At 29.6% G+C, this 22,196-nt stretch overlaps 1 protein-coding gene across 7 annotated transcripts in view; it reads left to right on the top strand.

Annotated features, from left to right (window-relative positions):
* Positions 1-22,196, top strand: part of MED15 (mediator complex subunit 15) — a 93,695-nt gene that overhangs the window by 54,086 nt on the left and 17,413 nt on the right. For 4 of the 7 annotated variants that reach the window (XM_087160330.1, XM_043041540.2, XM_043041544.3 and 1 more), the window contains 3 exons: positions 16,990-17,325; positions 19,518-19,642; positions 19,785-19,880. In XM_087160330.1, coding sequence (XP_087016456.1) covers positions 16,990-17,325; positions 19,518-19,642; positions 19,785-19,880 — 557 coding nt within the window. Of the gene's footprint in view, positions 1-3,464; positions 3,548-16,989; positions 17,326-19,517; positions 19,643-19,784; positions 19,881-22,196 lie in introns of those variants that run through there. The other 3 variants (XM_043041541.3, XM_071180111.2, XM_087160331.1) reach the window with 2 other exon arrangements.

The following is a 22,196-nucleotide window of genomic DNA, read 5'->3' as shown; positions in this document are numbered from 1 at the left end:
AATTTGATAACTTTTGGAGAAAGTGAAAATTAATAGTCATCGAAATAAAATAAGTCTTTTTTTGAAAAAAAAAGTTTTAAAATTAGATTTAAAAGAAAACGAAACTAACCACGCCCCCTCGCTTGTCAAATTGTGAGTCTGACACAACTCGGAAAAATCCTAATATCTCTAAAACTAATTAGATCTCAGATGCAAAATTTTTCAACTTGCTTCCCAACCACATTAGCCACCCAAAAATGCAAAAATATTTTTTTGCATATTTTTGCGAATTTTAGGGTACTGTGTAGCCTTAAATCCTGCAAATAAAAAATGAATTAATTCATCATTTACTTACTACTATTATTATTCTTATTAAATTATACTATTATTATTTAATTATAATAATAGTATAATTAAAAAATAGTATAATTAAAAAATAGTATAATTTGATAGTATTAGATTAGAATTTAATAATTAATACTATTATTAAATTCACTATTCATAGAAAAAACATATTTTGTGAAGACCAAACACTAACAGGCTTGCAACGTTACGCCCGTGCTTCTAAACAATTTTGGTAAGGTGAGTAGCACTTTAAATATTGTGGGAATCTACAACCGCCTCGGTAAATACCTAAACATCAAGTTTGTGTTCCTATTGTTCTTCGAAATCTCTAATAGTAGTAACGAAACTAAGACTCAGTTTGATCGTTCGAATAAGCATATTCCTGTCCTAATGTTAAAGATGCTGAGCAAAAAGTTTAAAATTGCAATTAAAGTGAACATTAAGAAATTACTTTTCCATCATAAAAAACCTAGAATTTTTTTTCTACTTATGCAGATATAATATTTAGGTCTATGATTATTTTCATTTCTGTGAGAATTCGACTGATATCTATGTTTTTGTTAAAATTTATGTAAAAATGTTGAAAATTTTTACAGCAATAAATTTAGCTTTCCTCTCCTTGAAATGGTGTCTAAATTTTCATTGTAATATATTTTTATTACTTTTAATTCTAAAAATATATTTTATTAGTTTAATTTGATATTAAAAACAATTTGATTGTTAACGTCACACTATATTAACTGCAACCACGGTCCGGATATCATGCTTGGTAATGTTCTGAAGACAATCCTCACCTATCCTAAAAATAAGTGTCGAGCTATTACGATTTAGATATAGAAATGTAGATTTCGATACATCAACCGTTTAAACGCTTCTCAACTACCTATTAATTAATTTAAAAAGCGAACTTCTTTTAGTGCAATTGGAACAATAAACCGCCATAAAGAATTTTACTTTAGTATAAAATTAAATAAGTGCATTTTTCTAATTAATAATAGAAATATTTAGAATAAATCTCAAAAATAGTTTCAGAATTACGCATGACACTATCAACGAAATGACCCTGTCGACGAAATGACCCTGTCAACGAAAAGACCCTGTCGACGAAATGACTTGTCGACGAAATAACTTGTCGACGAAATGAATCTGTCGACGAAATGACCCTGTCGACAAAATCACTTTTCGACGAAATGACCCTGTCGACGAAATCACTTGTCGACGAAATGACCCTGTCGACGAAATGACTTGTCGACGAAATAACTTGTCGACGAAATGACCCTGTAGACGAAATGACCCTGTCGACAAAATCACTTGTCGACGAAATGACCCTGTCGACGAAATCACTTTTCGACGAAATGACCCTGTCGACGAAATGACTTGTCGACGAAATGACCCTGTAAATGAAAAGACTCTGTCGACGAAATGACCCTGTCGACGAAATGACCCTGTCGACGAAATGACCTGTCGACGAAATGACCCTGTCGACGAAATGACCCTGTCGACGAAATGACTTGTCGACGAAATGACCCTGTCAACGAAATGACTTGTCGACGAAATGACCCTGTCGACGAAATGACTTGTCGACGAAATGACCCTGTCGACGAAATGACTTGTCGACGAAATGACCCTGTAAATGAAAAGACCCTGTCGATGAAATGACCCTGTAAATGAAAAGATCCTGTCAACGAAATGACTTGTCGACGAAATTACCCTGTCGACGAAATGACCTTGTCGACGAAACGACCCTGTAAGTGAAAAGACCCTGTCGACGAAATGACTTGTCGACGAAATGACCCTGTCGACGAAATCACTTGTCGACGAAATCACTTGTCGACGAAATCACTTGTCGACGAAATGACCCTGTCGACGAAATAACCCTGTCGACGAAATGACCCTGTCGACGAAATGACCCTGTCGACGAAATGACTTGTCGACGAAATGACCCTGTCGACTAAATGACCCTGTCGACGAAATGACCCTGTCGACGAAATGACTTGTCGACGAAATGACCCTGTCAACGAAATGACCCTGTCGACGAAATGACCCTGTCGACGAAATGACTTGTCGACGAAATGACCCTGTCGACGAAATGACTTGTCGACGAAATGACCCTGTAAATGAAAAGACCCTGTCGATGAAATGACCCTGTAAATGAAAAGATCCTGTCAACGAAATGACTTGTCGACGAAATTACCCTGTCGACGAAATGACCTTGTCGACGAAACGACCCTGTAAGTGAAAAGACCCTGTCGACGAAATGACTTGTCGACGAAATGACCCTGTCGACGAAATCACTTGTCGACGAAATCACTTGGCGACGAAATCACTTGTCGACGAAATGACCCTGTCGACGAAATAACCCTGTCGACGAAATGACCCTGTCGACGAAATGACCCTGTCGACGAAATGACTTGTCGACGAAATGACCCTGTCGATTAAATGACCCTGTCGACGAAATGACCCTGTCGACGAAATGACCCTGTCGACGAAATGACCCTGTCGACGAAATGATTTGTCGACGAAATGACCCTGTAAATGAAAAGACCCTGTCGATGAAATGACCCTGTAAATGAAAAGATCCTGTCAACGAAATGACTTGTCGACGAAATTACCCTGTCGACGAAATGACCTTGTCGACGAAACGACCCTGTAAGTGAAAAGACCCTGTCGACGAAATGACTTGTCGACGAAATGACCCTGTCGACGAAATCACTTGTCGACGAAATGACCCTGTCGACGAAATCACTTGTCGACGAAATCACTTGGCGACGAAATGACTTGTCGACGAAATGACCCTGTCGACGAAATAACCCTGTCGACGAAATGACCCTGTCGACGAAATGACCCTGTCGACGAAATGACTTGTCGACGAAATGACCCTGTCGACGAAATGACCTGTCGACGAAATGACCTAGTCGATGAAATGGCCTGTCGACGAAACAACCCTGTCGATGAAACGGCCTGTCGACGAAATGACCTAGTCGATGAAATGGCCTGTCGATGAAGTGGTGTCGATGAAATGGCCTGTCGATGAAGTGATTGTCGATGAAATGAACCAGACCCCATATCAATACTAATGATAATATTACATGATCTTTTCTTCGCTATAAAAATCAAATGCTAAGGTCGTACTCAGCTTATAAAAAACAATTCTTACGAAATATGTTTTACGTCACGCACAAACAACCAATTGTAAGCTTTCTTTTACCGGAGAAATCGCAAGGTAAGATGCATTATTTAATAAACATGAATTTCTATTTATATCAAAATTCGTGTTTAAACTTAGTTGATGTTTGTTTGATAACTGTTATAGAATTGATGGTTTAAAAAATAATGCGTGCCACTCCCTGAAGCTTTCTCATTTTCTATTCACTTGGAAAACACGCAATTTTTAATCTTCTAAAAATACAAAAGCTACTTTTTTTTATTATTTAATTAAGAGTATTCCCGGTAAATAGAAGTATTATTTTAAAACAAAAGCAATTTTTTTGTGCATAAATACTACTTGGTATTTGGTGAGGTCTACGTAAGCTTTTCTTATTTGAAAATTAACTATTTTATAAATACAAGAGCTTATTAATTAGCTTGTATTTATAAAAATTATTTTAGTACAAGCTAATTTAAGGCGAATTAATAACTTTTTGAAATTTATTTAAATGTATTAAAAAGTGGAATGCAATTATTCATCCCCTAAAAATATGCATATGTACAATTTTTGTGAATTTTTTTTTTTTAAATTAAAAAAAAGATATATAATTATTAATATTTATTAAAAATATTAAAAAATATATTTTAATAAATATATTTACAAAAATGACTCATTTTGCAAACTGTTTTCTCAATTTCTAATTTTAAACTTTTGTTCGTTTATATGAAATATCAATATATACTATTATCAAGAAATCAAGGTTTCGAAAAATCCGAAAAACTACTATTTTTAATTTTATTTTATTTAAACCTTTTTTTTATTGGTTTATTTAAAACCAAAGGTTAACTTACATATTAAGCCCTAAACTAAAAATATTTAAATCATGAAAAAGTATTTTACTGAAATCTTTTTAACTATTGAATATTATTTTAATAAAGAATACAAAAATATTCACTTATGCACATAAATATGTGAACATAATAATAAAAAGAAACTTCATTTAACAAGCAAATAAGCATTTAATATCTAAATGTTTTTTTTATTAGTGCATCATGTACCTAAAAGTTAATTTACTTCTTGCTTGTTAGTATATAAAGATAGTTAGCATATAATAAACGTATATAAATAAACAATAGTTTCTATATAATAAAAATAATAGTTCAGAATTGTTTACATTAATATATAGAAGCATACAATTTGTAAGTTGTTAGATAGTTGTTCTAAAATAAACAAATATTTTTTATTTATTAAGTCACTACAAATTTTAATATAAATGAGAGTGGGATATTCAAGGCAGTATATTTCTTCATGTAAAAAATATTTAAAATCGTAGAATAATGATAAACATATAAAATAGTAAAGCTATGTTTTAGTACTAAAGGTTTGAAATATAAAGAATAAATTTTTTATTTTAACGTGGTGGAGCTTTAAGTTTAACGATATTCTTATTGACGTATTGCAGCATTAAATAAATAAAACTAGCACTTTAAAAATATTTTTAGTGTGTTTAGTATTTTTTTTAACAGATTTTTATTTTTAGTAAATATGAAAAATTTTAATTTGAGAATTACAATAATGAATATAAACGTACTGCATGAATACAATACTAATTTATTTACACTTGTGGCAGAAAATTATTCTAAAATAAAATTGAAAAAATAAAATTTTAAAATCAATCTTGTTCCCATTTATACTTCTAATTGCAGGAACTATAATGTATTAAACAAGTAGATAAAAATAAACTTTCAGAAACTTGAACTCTTTCAATAATTACATTATTTAACTGATTTTATGTTAGTTTTTATATTATCATGACTATTTATTATAATGAATATTATTATAATGAATATTATTATAATGAGTTGTTGGTGCTGGAACGAAAAGTCCTGAGGAGAATTAGATCGAAACTAGAAATCGAGAAAATCATAAAAGAAGATACTGTTCACTTGATCTAATCGCAGCGCCTCTCATAGCTTGGACACATAGAGAGGAGAGATAATTACCGCTTGAAAAAGATCATCGACTAGAGCAGGAGCTTCCAACTTACTTTAGGCCGGGGGCCGCAATTAAAAACACCAGTCAAATGGCTGGCCGCAACTTAATCAAAATTTTATATAGGACTCTTTTATGTTTGAAGGAACATTAAATATTACTGTCAGATTTTTATCAAGTTGTGCAAAACAAAAGTGTTGAATTACAAGTTAAAATAAGAAGTATATTTTTACCTGAGAAATAATTTTTTTTGCACCCTGGTGTGTTAAATTTCACAGAAACGTAGAAATTAAGTTTTTTTTTTAAAACGAAGAAAAGTACTTTTAACGCATATAGATTTTTTACGAAAATTGTCCGCAAAAAAATGACAACTAATATAATTTAGTTCGCGGGCCCCCAGTTGGTAAACACTGGACTAGACATCTATGGGAACCAGGTCCAGAGACCGCCCTAAGGAAAGGTGGACGTTATTGTTGATTTAAAAATTTGAAGATCCATAGATGGAGGGTGAAGTCAAAACATAGGGCTGTATAGAATAAAATTGTGGAACAAGCCAGGGCCCTCATTGGGTTGTAAAGCTATAGAAGAATTAATTTTGAAAACTACAGAACGTGTTACGTCTATACTTTAAGTATTTTTAAGAGACATTGACTTAATATTCAACTTGCTCACATTATTTAACAAAAGGGATGACTAAGTTTCTTCTACAGTGGAAAAAATCACCCCCGAAGAAATAAGTTTTTTCCAACGCAAATGAAAGAAATTCTCAAAAAGAAGAATCAAATATTCAAACAGATTTTAATTGCAAACTATTTTTGAGCCATTTCATGTATCATTTTTAAATATGTGTAAACTAAAACCTAGAAAAAATTCTATTAAAAAAATTTTTTTTATGAATTTTTAAAAAAGTTAAAATAATTAGTTTTTTAGTATTTTATGTTAAATAGTATATTAAAACTCAATTTTATAATTAACGAACTATTAAAATAACAATCAAATTTATTAATGTCACTAAATTAACAAATCACGTCACATATTTAATATAGATACTATTTGTATTGAATCCTCAATTACAAATAGCATGCTAATTTTTATGATCAAATAATGTTAAGTATGAATGCTCAAACCTCCTCTAAAATAATATGATATATATAGATTTTAAATTTTTTTATAAAACTATGAATTAAATAAGTAATTAAGTTTTTTTAAAAAAAAAAGTAAGCGTGATAATTTTTTTATACTTTCTGATTTCTTAATTTTTTTATTCTATATTAAATTTAATTTGTTTAAATTTAAATTTTTCTTGTAATAGTTATTGTTAAACAACATCGGTCATTTTTAGTTTCTTTTTTTTTTTTTGTCGATTTTCTTTCGGACAAAATGCCAACGTTGTTTAACATAGATATTGTTCTAGAACACCGTTTTTACGTAAACATTTAAAAGTTGCAGCTATATGTCTATTTGAAATAATACAGATTCCCAATAGCAATTCAACTCAAAATTGGGAATAAATGTTAGAAAACTTCATCTTTTTTTCATTTTGTTACGATCTCCCTGAAAGAATTTATATAAATATTAGCAAAATAAATTAGTTGAACTATTTTTTTTTTTTTTGAAAATAAAGTTTATTTTTTAAAAAAAAAGATGTTTGGTTTTTTAATACTCCCCAAAAAAAAATGATAATTAAAAAATAAATAAAATAAAAACGAGTAAACAGTTTTTTGCACCTAATCAAAGGAAAGAAAAAGTTTACACAACTGATCGCACATGTTTGTTTTTTTTCCTTATCTTTTGTTTGTTTTGTCATGTAAATTTACCAGGTACAGATAACCAAATAAATAACTTAAAATGCGATTACTATGAAACTAGTAACGCATTGAAATATAAAGTGCGTCATTCCTTATTAAACAGGTTTTATTCACAATTCGTATCGGATACCAAAAACAAAAACTTCAATTAATATCTTAATAATTGATGTTCACAGGAACAAAGTGTAAAAACAACATGTATATGATATCATATTTATTTTAATTCGTTTTATGTTAAAATAATTATAGATTGAAATATATTCATATGATATATAATCCATTTTTGCTCTGTCGTTCATTAAAGAAAATTAAAAATAGGGTTGTGGAGTCGGAGTCATAGAAAATATTCAGGAAACAAACTTCCTTGACTCAGACTCACCGTAGTTAAAAATTGGGGTAGAATAAAAGAGAAAGAAAAGAAAAAAAGATTTTGATTTCATAAAAATTTAGACAAATGCTTATAATTATGCAAACAAAACGATTACTCAAATGAATATTATGACAATTACTTAAGTTATAACTTATCACATTTGAATATTTTTGAGTTTGTGTTTTTAACTAAACTATTGAAAAGAACGCAGAAAATCATCGAAACTACTGAAAAATTGAGATTGATGAATAAGTTATGTGTAAGTTATAGTTTAATTTATAAATTCCGAAACCATATTTGTTTAGCTAATTAATGTTACCACGTTGATTAAAAAAATACGCGAATGAATTTAATGTAACATTTGTAATAGTTTTCTTGTTCATAAATATTTACTGAGATAATTAGGCATTTTTTTTTTTTTTTGACATAGGCGTTTTTATTGGTACATTTAAATATAGTGATAGGTAGTGTTTTTCTTATAATGGTTATGCACAACTTCGATGTTTTGCAAATGATGTTTTTTAAAATCAATTTTTTCAATTGTTATGTTATGATACAAAATATAAATAAATTTAAATTAAGTGTCCTTTACTTTAACCGTACAAAAAAACTAGAAATATGTAATTTGAAGTTAACAATTACTTATTAATAATATTAAACCTATCCAATCCAGAGATTTGGCAGCTCTGCCTTCCACTAGAAAGTCCGGAGTCGATCGGGATTCTAAAAACCAACTCCACAGTTCCGTAAAACTGTGGAACACTTTAAGATAATAATATAAAAATAGTATGTTTCTATTTTACTTTTCTTATATTTATACATTTATTTTTTCATTCAAAATGCAGATATAAACATGATGTACATCTTGGAATTTGTAAAAAAGTTGAAGGCACGTGTAAATAATGATGATAATTCTGGGATTTTTTTTAATTCTTATGATAATTTCTTTCATTCTCCCCCCCCCCCTTTTTTTTTTTGTTAGATTACAGCATAAAATTTTGACAAAATCACTCTTCCCCTGAACTTTGTTATTTTGAAGTGTATATATTTGTATTTTTTTTAACTTGTATAAATGTTTTTTTTTTCTTCTTTTTTTGTAAATGGTACTGTCTTCTTTCGTTTGCCTTTTTTAACCAAGCCCTCTATCTTAACTTGTCTTGACATTTCCTCCCTAAATGCCGAATAACTATTTATTATGTCATCCGAAGCAATTTATGTCACAGAATATCTAACGTTCCCAAAAAATGTTCACGTTAAGGTCATGTCACCTTCCTTAACCCTAAGATCTCGAAATGGTCTCGTCCCGTATATTGATTGAATTTTCGTGCCTGTGTGTGGATAAAGTTCCAGGGGGAGTACACACGGCTCTTCATCGCTATTTTCTTACCTAGGAAAAAAAAATCTTTTTTTTTCTTCTTCTTCCTCCTTGTACCATGTTATTTATTTTTAATAGCTGAATTTTGATGTTTTATTTAATCTGTTCTGAACAAACTGAGGGGGTTAATTTTTAAGGTTCCCGAGTGGCTTGGTAATGCGCGGAACTTTAACTGCGCAGTGATCCTGGTTCTTTCGGGATCGATGCTTTTCTGGAGTTGGAAGGTGGACATTTAATCTCTTCGTTAATTTTAAGGGGGCTTTGTTTTCAGTAATTTGCCGCGGAAACCCTTTTTTTTTTCTTCCTAATCCCTGTTCTAAATTTTAATTGGACCTCCAAATATTGATTTGTTCCACTCAAGTTTAAACATTCAGATGCTTGAAATGTTTATACTAAAATTGTAGTTGATGCCAATTTATTTAATTAAAATATTGTAATTTTTATTAACAAAAGTTATTTAAATATAATTTTCTATCATTAATGATACTGAGTATATGAAAAAATATTAATTTCCTTAATAAAATGTGACTGGAAGCTGACTTATCTAACTAAGTATATTAAAAAAAGACAGCTAAAGTTGGGATTTGTCTGAAAAAAATCATTTAAAAAACCTAATTATTTCTGAAAAAAATTACGAGAAAAACACAGATATTATCTGGGTTAAAAAAAACAGCTATGCTACGTTTCGGGATTTTATTTGAAAAATTACGAAAAAACTTACGTGGATTGGGTTTTTCAATAAAACCCAGTTTTTTTAAATTTTTTTTTTAATCCTGATATATTAAAGTTTAAGTTTCAAGTTTTCTTTTTTAAATATCCTGAACCTTTACTTTTTTCAAACAAAACTTTCTATTTTTTAAACTAGGTAGGAATAATATGTTATACCTATTTAGCATAAATTCAACTTTTTACAGTTTCTCAATCAAATATAAGTTTCCACTTTTTATTCATTATTTACCTTTGGCTTCTTATGTTACAATAGCAGAAGTTAAATCTATATGAGGGCAATGGCTCTGAATTCGTATTATGAAAGATATATGAAACTGTTTCTTTCGTTAATGCTTATTCCTTTAAAACGTGCTTTTATAAACCTAAGTACTAATCAACTGGTATTCATAAAACAAAGTCAAAGTTGTGAAATAAATGGCTATTTCCCAGAAAAATTATTTCTATAAATCTTGACTGTTATGGGTTGAATAATGCTATATATATATATATATATAGAGAGAGAGAGAGATTTTAATAATTCTTCTTCTCTTTTTATTAATCTTTATTATTTTCCATGTTTTCTCTATATTTTTAACTTAAATTTTTTTATGAGTTCTATCTACTTGCAGCTTATGCGCAGTAAATAAAACTAATTAATTATCTTAATTTTCCTCTCTTTCCTTTATTGCGCTATATATATATATATATATATATATATATATATATATATATATATATATATATATATATATATATATATATATATATATATATATATATATATATATATATATATATAAAATATAACTAAAGAGAATTTCTAAAACGTGTTTTTTCTTAAAAAATCTAATAACGTAAAGTCAACGAAAAGGCAAAAAAATGATACAAGCAATAAACTACATGACTATGAGCTATTTAGTAGATGGGCTTAAAAAAGTGTAGCACCGTGATATTAGTTTCAACTAAAACATACAAGGTCCGGCTATTAATTTCCAGGACTCATAGAATAACTCAGAAGAAAATAAAATTAAACGCATAGCCATGTAATATTATTCGAAGTAATCCCCATCAGCCGTAATGCACGTCTGTGCTCGGCTGTACAAATTTCGGAAAGAAGTTTTAAAGTCCTCTTTCGGAATGCTCTTTAATAGTGACGTTACAGTCTTCTTGATGGCTTCGACATCTTGAATTCCTGTCCCCTTCAGCGAATTTTTCAGCTTAGGAAACAGTCTGCTGGTGCTAGGTCTGGAGAGTATGGTGGATGCTGCATCTTAACGACACCATGCTGCTGGGTTAAGAATAGCCTCACAGGCAGAGCAATGTGTGGAAGCGAACTTTTTCAATTGCTTCGGGCGTGCGTAACGACTGCGGCCAACCTGTGTGTGGATCATCTTCCACGCTTTTGCGCAGTCCCGAAAGCTTTTAAACCATTCAAAAGTTCTTGAGCGACATAATGCTTCCTCGCCGTAATCTTGTTTTAACAATTTGTAGGTTTCCGCAGCTGTCTTGCCCAATTTGAAGCAACATTTAATGTTTATTCTTGCTCCATTTTCACTTCGACAACAGGAATTTAAGAGCTACGTTTTAATGCGCCTTTCTACGAGAACCACTTACTTCAGCATGGTGCCGATTGCACTGCACATACGCAAGAAAGCACTCTTCAATATGCAATCATTAGCGCCATCTTCCGGCTTTTCGTTCTCCTACAGTTACGTCATTCCTGGAAATTAATAGCCGGACCTTGTATAATATTCCGGAAAACTAATAATCTAAAAATACATAGCACGTTTCATAACCAAATATATATAGAAGCTATATCAAAAGTAAAAAATGATGTTAATCATTACTGAGAAAAGCGGGAGTGAAAAAAATCAAAGCCTGTTTTCTGGCAGAATCTTGAATGTATTTATTTGCTTTTCAATTCCTCATTGTTTCTATCAACAATCAAACTGGTTTTGATACTTGTAATATTTGATAATTCAGTATGTTCATCTTCATCAGTATGTAAGACGTCAAATTTATTTACTTTTTTAATGGATCTATCTTTTTAAAATTTCAATTTTGTCAAGGATTCTAATATCATTAAGACATGATTTACGGAACATCCTGTGTGTTAATTTTTTGCAACAAAGCTCACTTTAAATTGATATCTTTCAAGAATTTTTCGATTTTATGAAGGTGTTTGTTCATAACGGGAGATAAGCGATAAATAAGCGCATTTTCTAATTTCATAGTTTAAAACATTTAAACTATTTTATTAGAAAACCTACACTTAGTCCATGAATATAAATCATACAAAATGTAGGTGAAAGTGGGGTAAGACCGTGTGCAGGGATGTGATTCTTCCGCGAATTCGCGGATTTCCACTTTTTTTCTTCAGATTTTTCCTTTTTTACCGCAAATTTCCGCTGAAAATTTTTTTGAACAAGTTAAAGTATTTTATGAGGAATTTAATTTTCCGCGGAGCGGAAGTATTGAAGTCCTCACTCCTCCCTCTGGAGTTTCTCTAAAAATCGTTTCCTTGGGATAAAACTGGTTGACCTTTATACAGGGATGAGATTTTTGCCTCTCGAATTTCAGCCTTTTTATCAAAAACTCCGATTCTCTAAAAGTTTCGTTTTTTTTAAATAAATATCCCGCTTTTTTTTGTTTTTTTTTTTTTTGAAAATTTAGTCTTTGGAATAAAATAATTATATTTATTTACGATTTTCAAAGATAAGCAGAAAATTCAAACTACGTCCTAGCTGCTAACCCTTCCGTATTTTTACTTATTTTAGCTATTTTCTCAGCTTTTACACACAGAAAATAAGATTTTCCTTATTTTTATTCGTCCGCCGGATAGCTCGTATTTTCGCAATTCAGCCGTCGTGACCCTGTAGTCTAGCGTGAAAGCAAACGAAAAAAATTTTAAAAAATCGTGGATTTGTGGTTAAAATATTAATTTGCTCATTCAATTAATCTTGTAAATTTTTATTTATTATGTCTAAACAAAAACAATACAAACAAGCCTTTTCGAAATCCCAAGTCCAGACTCGGCAAATATCTCGATTCTTATTCACGCGATTTTAATATCAATCATCGATTTTCGTATTTACCTGATTTAAAAGTTGCTCATTGCGATTCTTATTTACACTATTTAAACATGGTACATTATTCTTATTTACGAGATTTAAAAATCCAATATCGCGTTTTGTATTTATACATGTTTAAAATCGCGATTTTATTATCAAACATCGATTTTCGTATTTACCTGATTTAAAAGTTGAACGTTGCGATTCTTATTCAGGCGATTTAAATATCGTACATTGCGATTCTTATTTACGAGATTTAAAAATCCAATATCGCGATTTGTATTTACGCGCTTTTAAAACCCTATGTAGCGATTCGTATTCACGCGAACTTAAAATCCAATGTCGTGATTCGTTTTTGCGGTTGTAATATCAAACATCGATTTTCGTAATTATACGTGCTGTAAAAATTAGACATTGTGATTTGTATTCACGCGATTTAAAAATTATGCAGCGTGATTCGTATTTACGTGATCCAAAAATTACGCATCATGATTTGTATTTTCGCTTTTAAACTTTTTAAACTCGATCTAGAGTTTGTATTCACGTGATTTAAAAGCCTCATATCGGGATTCATATTCATACAATTTTAAAATTAATCATCGGGATTTATAATCACATGGCTTACAAGTTTAAAAATTACACTTTTTTTGTCAAATTTTTGTGTGTGTGTGTATATATATATATATATATATATATATATATATATATATATATATATATATATATATATATATATATATATATATACACACACACACAAAAATTTGACAAAAAAAGTGTAATTTTTAAACTTGTAAACCATGTGATATATATATATATATATATATATATATATATATATATATATATATATATATATATATATATATATATATATATATATATATATATATATATATATATATATACATACATTCTTGGATTTCCTCTTTTTTACTTTCTGACTGCTCTCATCCCTGACTGTGTAGCTAAGGTTCGAAGGCGTGTGGGGGGCTAAACTGTTTGACTTTGATACTATCACTTTTAACCAAGATATTCATTGTTTAGTTGTGTACAATAAGTCATTCCTACAAAATCATAGAAGTAATAATTTTTTTATAAATGATTTTTTTCTAGCAAATGAAATTAACTGGAGATTGCGGGAGGAAGCAGAGAGGGGCAGAAAGACGATTAAAAACAAACTTCAAGTTAAACTGATTTATATATTTATTACTTACGCCCTCCTTTATTGTAATTTATCAGATTTCGAGAGTGTTTCTGTTTTTTCCACAATTAATTAATCTGGGAATTTGTAATATAATTCACACATAATAAAATCCTCTATGAGATAATTAAAAGGGCATCAATTCTCAGATGTTATTAAAAATTCTTTTTTTCTAAAGGCTAATCATTAAAAGCGATCATTAAAAGATAAGATCATTATAAATTGAATGCTTGAGTAAATTTCATGTACTAAATTTCGGTTTTTATAATTCATCAAAGTCTACTTAAAATATGAATGCTTCACCAGCAAAATCAATTTAATCCACTTCTAGCACAAAAACGGATGTTATTATTATTTCCGTAGTATTTTTTTTTTGTTTTTTTTTTGTTTTACTGAATCGAATTTGTGACCAAAAAATAAGTCAAGAAGACGAATAGTTCAGAAGTTGCAAGGGATTTTATGTATGAAAAGTACTGTTTATGATTTATACATATTTATACATTGTCATGTAGTTATCTAAATAAATAAAGCATGGTTTCTTACGTTTTTTTTTTTTTTTTTCTTTTTTTTTTTTTTTTTTTTTTTCTTTGCACTGAATCGAAAGAATAAAAAAGGCAAATCAGAATCAAAGTCAATAGTGTAATAAATAGAGCATGGTTTCTTACATTTTTTTAAAATTTTTTTTTGTACTGAATCGAAAGAATAAAAAAAGGCAAATCAGAGTCAATGTCAATAGTGTAAATAATTTATAAGAAATGAGCAAATAAGCACAAAATAGTACTTTTTAGACATAAAACTCTTTTCAACTTGTGAACTATTATTGCTATTGACTCACATTTTATCTCATTCAATTTAGCGTAAAAATATGTAAAAAATAATACGTCACTTGTCTAGAAAGCAATATTAGATGCGTGACTAAATACAAATCAATCATAGTACGTTTTGTTCATGAAACCATTACAAATGGGAAACTCCTAGTTAGTTCCATTGAATATTCAACTGTTTTTTTGATTTAACCTCGTATTATTCTTTTATAATTTCTTAATTAGTTTGTTTGAATGTCCAACTTCTATTGTCTTCGTAAAAAAATACTCGAAGTGAAGAATAATACCTTACTTGTCTAGATGGTCACTAGATTGCTGTGTCAAAATTGTTAACGGTGCGGGGGGGAGGGAGGAATCGAATTGAATAATTTTTAATCTAATGATCGGATTTTCATGTACTAGGACTCAAATTAGTTAGTGCAGATGATATTTTAAAATACGAAATCAGACACAAAATCATATTTCTCTGAATAAACATAATTTTTTTTCGCCAGATTTTGATTTTTGACGAAGTTCGATGATTTTTAAAAAAGTCAGATATTTAAAATTTTATTTCTCAGGAACTGTTCGACCAATTTCATTTCAATTTTATAATTTGCTATGTAAAATTACATTTTTTAAAATTATCTGAAACAGTGCATACTTTACAATTCAATTTTTTTATTATTAATTAATAAAATAAAAAATAATTATTAAATATTATTTTTTGATGTGCATTATCTATAGATAAGCAAAGTTTATAATTGGGCAAAAAAATAATGTTATCCGCCGAAATAAACAAAAAGCATAAGGAACATAAAGGGGTCTAAACTTTCGATCGCTCTTTTGGCCAAATTATTGGGACCATATTTTCCAGATTGCTGCTATCCCATACTTTTGGGGTCAGAAATCATAATTCATTAAAAAAAAAAAGCTCTGTTTATTTAGAGAAAGTACGTTTTGTGTCAGATTTCCTTACTTAAAAAATATCGTCGGCACTTACTATTAGCATATTTAAGGCTACCTCTTCGAACTGTTAAGATTGAGTCTTAGAACGTGAAAATACGATTATTAAATCAAAAGTCATTCAGGAGAATGTTTTTTTTTTTAGGCATACTGAACAACTCAAAAATAGGACTTTTTTTTTACATAAAACCCTTCCAACTTCTAAACTATTATTAAATGATTCAGCGTGAACACATAAAATATAAACTTATCAAGATAACAATGCCTGATGTGTCATGTCAAACTGCTAATAAAGCTTTTAAACTATTAGTCCTATCATGATCTTTGTTAAATTCACCTCAACAATTGGGTGCTCACTTATGTATAGAATTAATAGGAAATATATGAAAATAAAATGCTTTATTTGCCTGCATGGAAGACATTCAATTCTTCTCCCAAATCACCCCATTTCTTTCAAAAAAGGGTTCTTTAATAATAAGTTGTAACTCCACTAAATAACAAAAACTTTGTAGAACTTCAGGTAATGATTTATATTTGTTTCATGGTGTTAATTGATTTGGCAAGAAAAGGCCTACTCACATTAATGAATTAAGATAAGCTATTATAAGTTGAAAAATTTGACCTTCTTTCAATATAACATTTCATTTTTGGAAAATACAGTTGTGAAAATATAGAATCAACAGTTTAGCCATGAAAGTATTCGAAAGCTTGATCCTCTTTAAGGTATTTATAGCTTTGAAAAAATTTAATTTCATCAAAATCAATAAGCATAACTACCAACTCTTCTGCATTTTTCGATCGAGCTAATTTTTATGTAATTTCATAAAAATTAGAAATTTATGAAGAAAATTTTTAGAAATACATATTTTTACATTTTTATTTCTCAAGAAATCTATCATTGATTTCGTTCAAATTTTACACCTTAAATTTAAAACTGCATTGTTTAAAATCATATGGAAATTTATGCAACTTACTGTTAAAAAAATATTTGACCATCATTCAATTACAGTTTTTACTAATGTCATATTTCCTAGTTGAAATGCAAGTCAAACAGTTCTTATAATTTTTGATTAAATAAAAACTCTTGGTGTCATTTACACTTTTATTTTTTACTAGCTTATAGAAATTTAAAATATTTTTAAAAATTTATTTTACTTAAAATTTTTATTTAAAAATTTATTTCTTTTAATTTTTATTCATATGCTCATTTTCTATTTTAGATTCTAAGAAATCAATGACTGGACCTGTTGCATCCTCTAACATGGGACCTGGAGGTGGTGTGGGACAGCCTTCTGATCCAATGAGTGCTCTTAAAAGTATGGCTGGACAAGGTAGTGGGACAGTTACAATCCAATCACAACCGGGACAGACACAAATGACTGCATCTCTTTTAGGCTCTGGTGGTACTATCAGTCAAATGCCAACTCCTCCTCAACCACAGCAGATTCAAGTACAGTCAATGGGATCTGGTATAAATCCAGCAAGTGGACCCAATGTTGTTCCACAATCAATTAATCCACAAGGGATGAATCCCATGGTTATGCAGCCAACTAGGTGTAAGCATATAGTGGCTCAATTTTTTCACTCTTTTTTTTCCCACTTTTTTCGGACCAATATTCTAAGTGTGTATCAGCTGTTGTAGTATGCCATTAAGACAAAGGCAGTTTTTCCTTGCTTTCCAGTGGCGTGATGTTTTGTCTAGAATTTGACTTCTGCCACACGCATACGTACGTCACAGCTCATTTTTAGGGCGGACCCATTCATTATTCCACAGAGTGTAATTTTGACCTGAACCAGAGAACGACCAATCTCCAATCACCCTGAGATGTATGATTTGTAATGGGAACATAGAGGACTTTGTGACCCTACAGATTTAATGTGCGCCAGTCAGCATTTACTACATGGAGAGTCTTCGGCCTGCAGGAGTCGAGCTCACGACCTCTTGGGCATGGGCCCAACGCCCTACCAACCAGGCTATCCAGGGCCCAGTGTATCCGTATGAAAATAGTTACATTATCGTGGATTACTCAGAACCAATCAACAAATTCAAAAACATCCCTTCATAAACTATATTTATTGTGAACATTGTGTCACAAAGTGAAGTAAATCAATTTAATATTGTACTAGTTAGTTAGAGAAACATAATTTTCATAAAATTGCGTTATTGTTTTGTAATCATAATCCACATGTATAAAATTTTACTACAACTATAATTCTTCAATACCAGGTCCATAAAATACTTATTCTTCCTCATTTTTAGCAGTCTCAAGGGCTAGTCTAGTTCTTCTTGTCAATCTACTCTCATGTGACGCGTCACATGTTTTTAGTGAGTTAAAACCCGGCAGTCAACTTTATTTTAAGCAAGTGTTTTGGCTGCTGGGCCTAAAATTATTTATAATTGTTCCAAAACTGTTAGTAACATTAAAATTCTTACAGCTAAATAAGTTTACAAGGCAATTAGCTATCATTTTGTAGAACTCTGTTTTTATCTCTATGAACCCCACCCAGTTTCAGGGTCTAGTGTCAGATAGTCTATGCAGTTAATGTGGTTGGTATGCAATGCTGAGCATATTGCCACCTTCATATCATTAGTCTCAAAATTGTAGAGTCTTAACCTCACCTGACCAACAACTGGTTGTTTACAATAGTGAAGAAATGTTTTACTTTTTTTTTGTGAAAAACTGTTTTACTTTTTCATTATGTAAAGAGTAGTATATAATAAAAATCTCTTAAGATTATTTGAAAAATTTTTCAATTTATTTTTAATATTTTTTAATGTAACACGCTGAAGTATTTGTTTTTCAGGAAATGCTTGCAGACTAGATATTAGTGCATCTTTCACCCTTTTTTTATTAATTATCAACAACTATTTTAAACTAAAATGTCTATTCTGAATTATTATGAGTTGCATTTATTTCTATTACTATTATATATCTTAATCTCTTTATCTGTTTATAAAATTTATATAAATTGTGCATTGTGTTACCTTGTACTTTTATTCCAAATTTACCATTTTGACATTTGCTCCTTCTGGTCAATGATATAAAATTTTTATGCATATATTTTTTTACTCTGTATTTAAAAACATTAAAATATGGCGCAATGCTCCAAAAAGAGTTCAAGAACTTACTTATTCTGCATTTATTTTTTCTGCCTGATTTTCTTCCCTTAATACAAACAAATAATACTCTATATTATATGCATATGGTCTGTACTTTAAATAAAATCCTAAAATGAAACAGGAAAGATTAATAGTTTTAACTTTTGCTTAAAAACTTAAATTAAAAATGACTTATTTAAGGGGGGATTATTAAGGGGGATTATTAAGAGGGGATTTTTTTTCCTCCATAAAATTTTTTTTTCACTGCAATTAAATAGAAAATCTGTTCAACGCAATACACTGAAAAGTAAATGACCTAGTCTGTGTTCCTTTGAAGTTATAATTAAGTAAAGCATTCCCACAATATGTATTCCATGAAGGTCATGGTGGGGTAAGGCTCCATAATTTCATGATCATTGCCATGATAATGGTAATGTGAACAGCATTGCTCACCATGTCTCATTCAAGCTGGTACTCATAGATCTGTGAATGAACTTCAAACCATGGGTCATAACCCTAGTTCTTAGCAATGACTTTTCAATGCCTAAACTATTGAGCCATTGTGGCTTCTTTATCAATGTTATACCATCTTAAATATGATGTCAAATATAATATTCAGGCTCTTTACTTATAGAGTATTAATTACAGTTTTAGGACCTGGCAATGTAATGAATCCACAATCTGTGCAACCTAGGCAAATGATGGCACCAAATGTGTTGATACAGAAATTCAGACAGCAAGGCCCTCCTCCTAACGTTACTAGCACTAATATTGTAAGTTACAATTTAGCTAGCAGTTTTTTGCTTTTGTTATTTATCATTTGTTTTTATAATGAAACACTGGCCGGAAACATTGATTGTGTTATTGACATTATTCTTAAATTTTATAATAGTAGTACTTATTCTGTCTCTTCAGCCAATGCAAGGGAATTACAACGATACTATGTTCATGCAGTCACAACAAAGTCCACTTTCAACTCAGTATCAAGGTCACAGCCCTGCACCTGCTGCTGTTAGTACTAGTTACCATTTCTTTTGTTCCTAACTAATATATATTATCTTTTAATTTCTGATGTCCTAAACTTCTTATACTTTTCTTTCCTTTCATAAATGTTTTATTTTGTTTGTAACTCTATTTTAAGGAATATTTATTATATTTTCTTTTTGTTAATTTAACATGTTTATTATTTTTATGATTATTGTTATCAGTTTTTATTAAAAGTCTAATATTGCAATTTCTACTAATAAATTCTTATTAACCAATCCAAAAATTCATAATTAATCAATCCAATCTACTTTTGATCCAGGTATGAATATCAGAAACTATTTCAGGGCAAGGTCTCAGTCCTAATTTCCTTCAGTAATTAAATTCACACCTCAGACCCAAAAAAGTTGTTGAAATTATGTTCAGTTCTTTATAATGAGCCTTTTAGGTCCAAATTGACAATTATTATACTATTATTTTAAATTTAATGATTCTCTTTTTATTTTTATTTATTTATTTTTTTTTTACATTTTTTATTTATAACATTTTTATGGATTAGCAAATTATTGTTTTTATTATTTCTAGAAAATTTTACAAGCAACTAAAGTTATTCTGAAAATCTTATTTCATAAGAATATTGGCACACAAGCACTTTATTTGATTTGATACTTTTATTTATCTAACTTTGTGGTTCATTAATAGTTATTGTTATAAGTTGCATTCAAACAGACCTGGAAATTACTGTTCTATCACAATTTGTGGAATTCTGTAAGTCCATTGCCAAATTAATGTAATAAATAATTATTAAATTATGAGGAAACAGCTATTTTAAGGCTTGTATGCGCTTTTCAACAGTCCTTATTCAAAAATTTAAATTATTTAGGCGGTTACAAATACTAGTTCAAATGTGTGCAAAAACAAACAACCATTAAATAATGAGAGAGCTCTCCATAGTGGCATGCAATGACATTTCTTGCTATGGTTTGTTTTATGAATCTCAATCCTTATGATGCACCTTATCTCTCTTAGAAATGAGTTCTTATAGTTTTGGAATGTGTATAATTAATTTCTGCATTCTTACTTTTACTATTATTATGAAAAATGTGTTTTTTTTTTCTTAAAAATTTTTGAATAATTATTACAAATGGTCATAAAAGTGATTTTCTGATGTGGTTTTAACTTGTTATGTTTTATCATTGAAGATTGTAAAAATTATGATTTTTAAATCATCCTGGTCCTTAGTTACGTGGGTACAAGTAAAAAAAATTTTAAAAGAAAAAGTATTTGTACATGTCACTATTCTTTATGCTACATTCTGATGAAGCTATTTCTGTGTATAGTTTATGAAAAAAATGAGTTTGAATAATCATTTTCGTAAAATGCCTTACTGTAATTTGTACTGGTACATTTTTCTTCTCTTAAATGCAATGTGTGGTCAGAGAATTTTTGCTGCAAGTGTGTATCTGAAAGTGAACTTGTAGAATATTTTTTCATCAATTATATATTTTTATAGGTTTTTATAAGACATTTATATGTGATTCTGCATTTTAATTTTATATTAAAAAAATGAAAATGTTAAAGTAGGTGATATTCACCTAGAAACCTTTTTTGGCCCTGTTTTTAACTGACCCTATTTCATTATTAAACTAACTATCAGTTCTTATCACAGTGAGTTTCCAAACATGTTATTCTTTTTAAACTAACCGTTGAGCTTTGATACTTGAAATACTGTGATAAATATCACTTTGTCATATTTATGTGAAACCCGTGATTATTAGGAGGATCTAATTCATCACTTAGTAAATAGCGTATCAAAAATGTAGTAATTCCAGTTTTGATGTGTTAGCAAATAACTATTATTTTAACACCTCTCTCTGGTTCCTGTAGTTCCACAACCCTACATACTTGAATGACATTTGTTTTCTTTTATTTCATGGGTCAAACTCTGTTACAACATTTGATTTTACTACCTTTAATTTGTAATGTCATTTATGTTTGGAGATAAAAACTTTTACAATCATTTTGTTCAAATATAACTTTAATATCTTTGAATTGGAATCGAATTTTTAATGATTTGCTGATCATATTAGAACAACAGAAATGCTCCTGTGTGGTCAATTTTTAATTTCCCCGATCTTTATAAAATTATAGTTGGTTTTGTGAGCACTATCTATGTACAGTGTGCAAAAAAAAAAAAGCACACACCATAATAACTTTTCATATAATGATTGAATTTTATATGAATTTTTTCTCACTATAACTAAGCTAATTAATTAGTACAGACAAGTTTTGAAGTCAAACACAAATACTCTTTTTCTCTGAATAAACATGCATATATTTGGC

The sequence above is a fragment of the Parasteatoda tepidariorum genome, chromosome 1 (genome assembly GCF_982258835.1).
Source record: "Parasteatoda tepidariorum strain Cologne lab strain chromosome 1, Ptep-v5.0, whole genome shotgun sequence".
NCBI lineage: Eukaryota > Metazoa > Arthropoda > Arachnida > Araneae > Theridiidae > Parasteatoda > Parasteatoda tepidariorum.
Note: the sequence above shows the minus strand (reverse complement) of the source record. Positions and strands in the feature narration are given on the sequence as shown.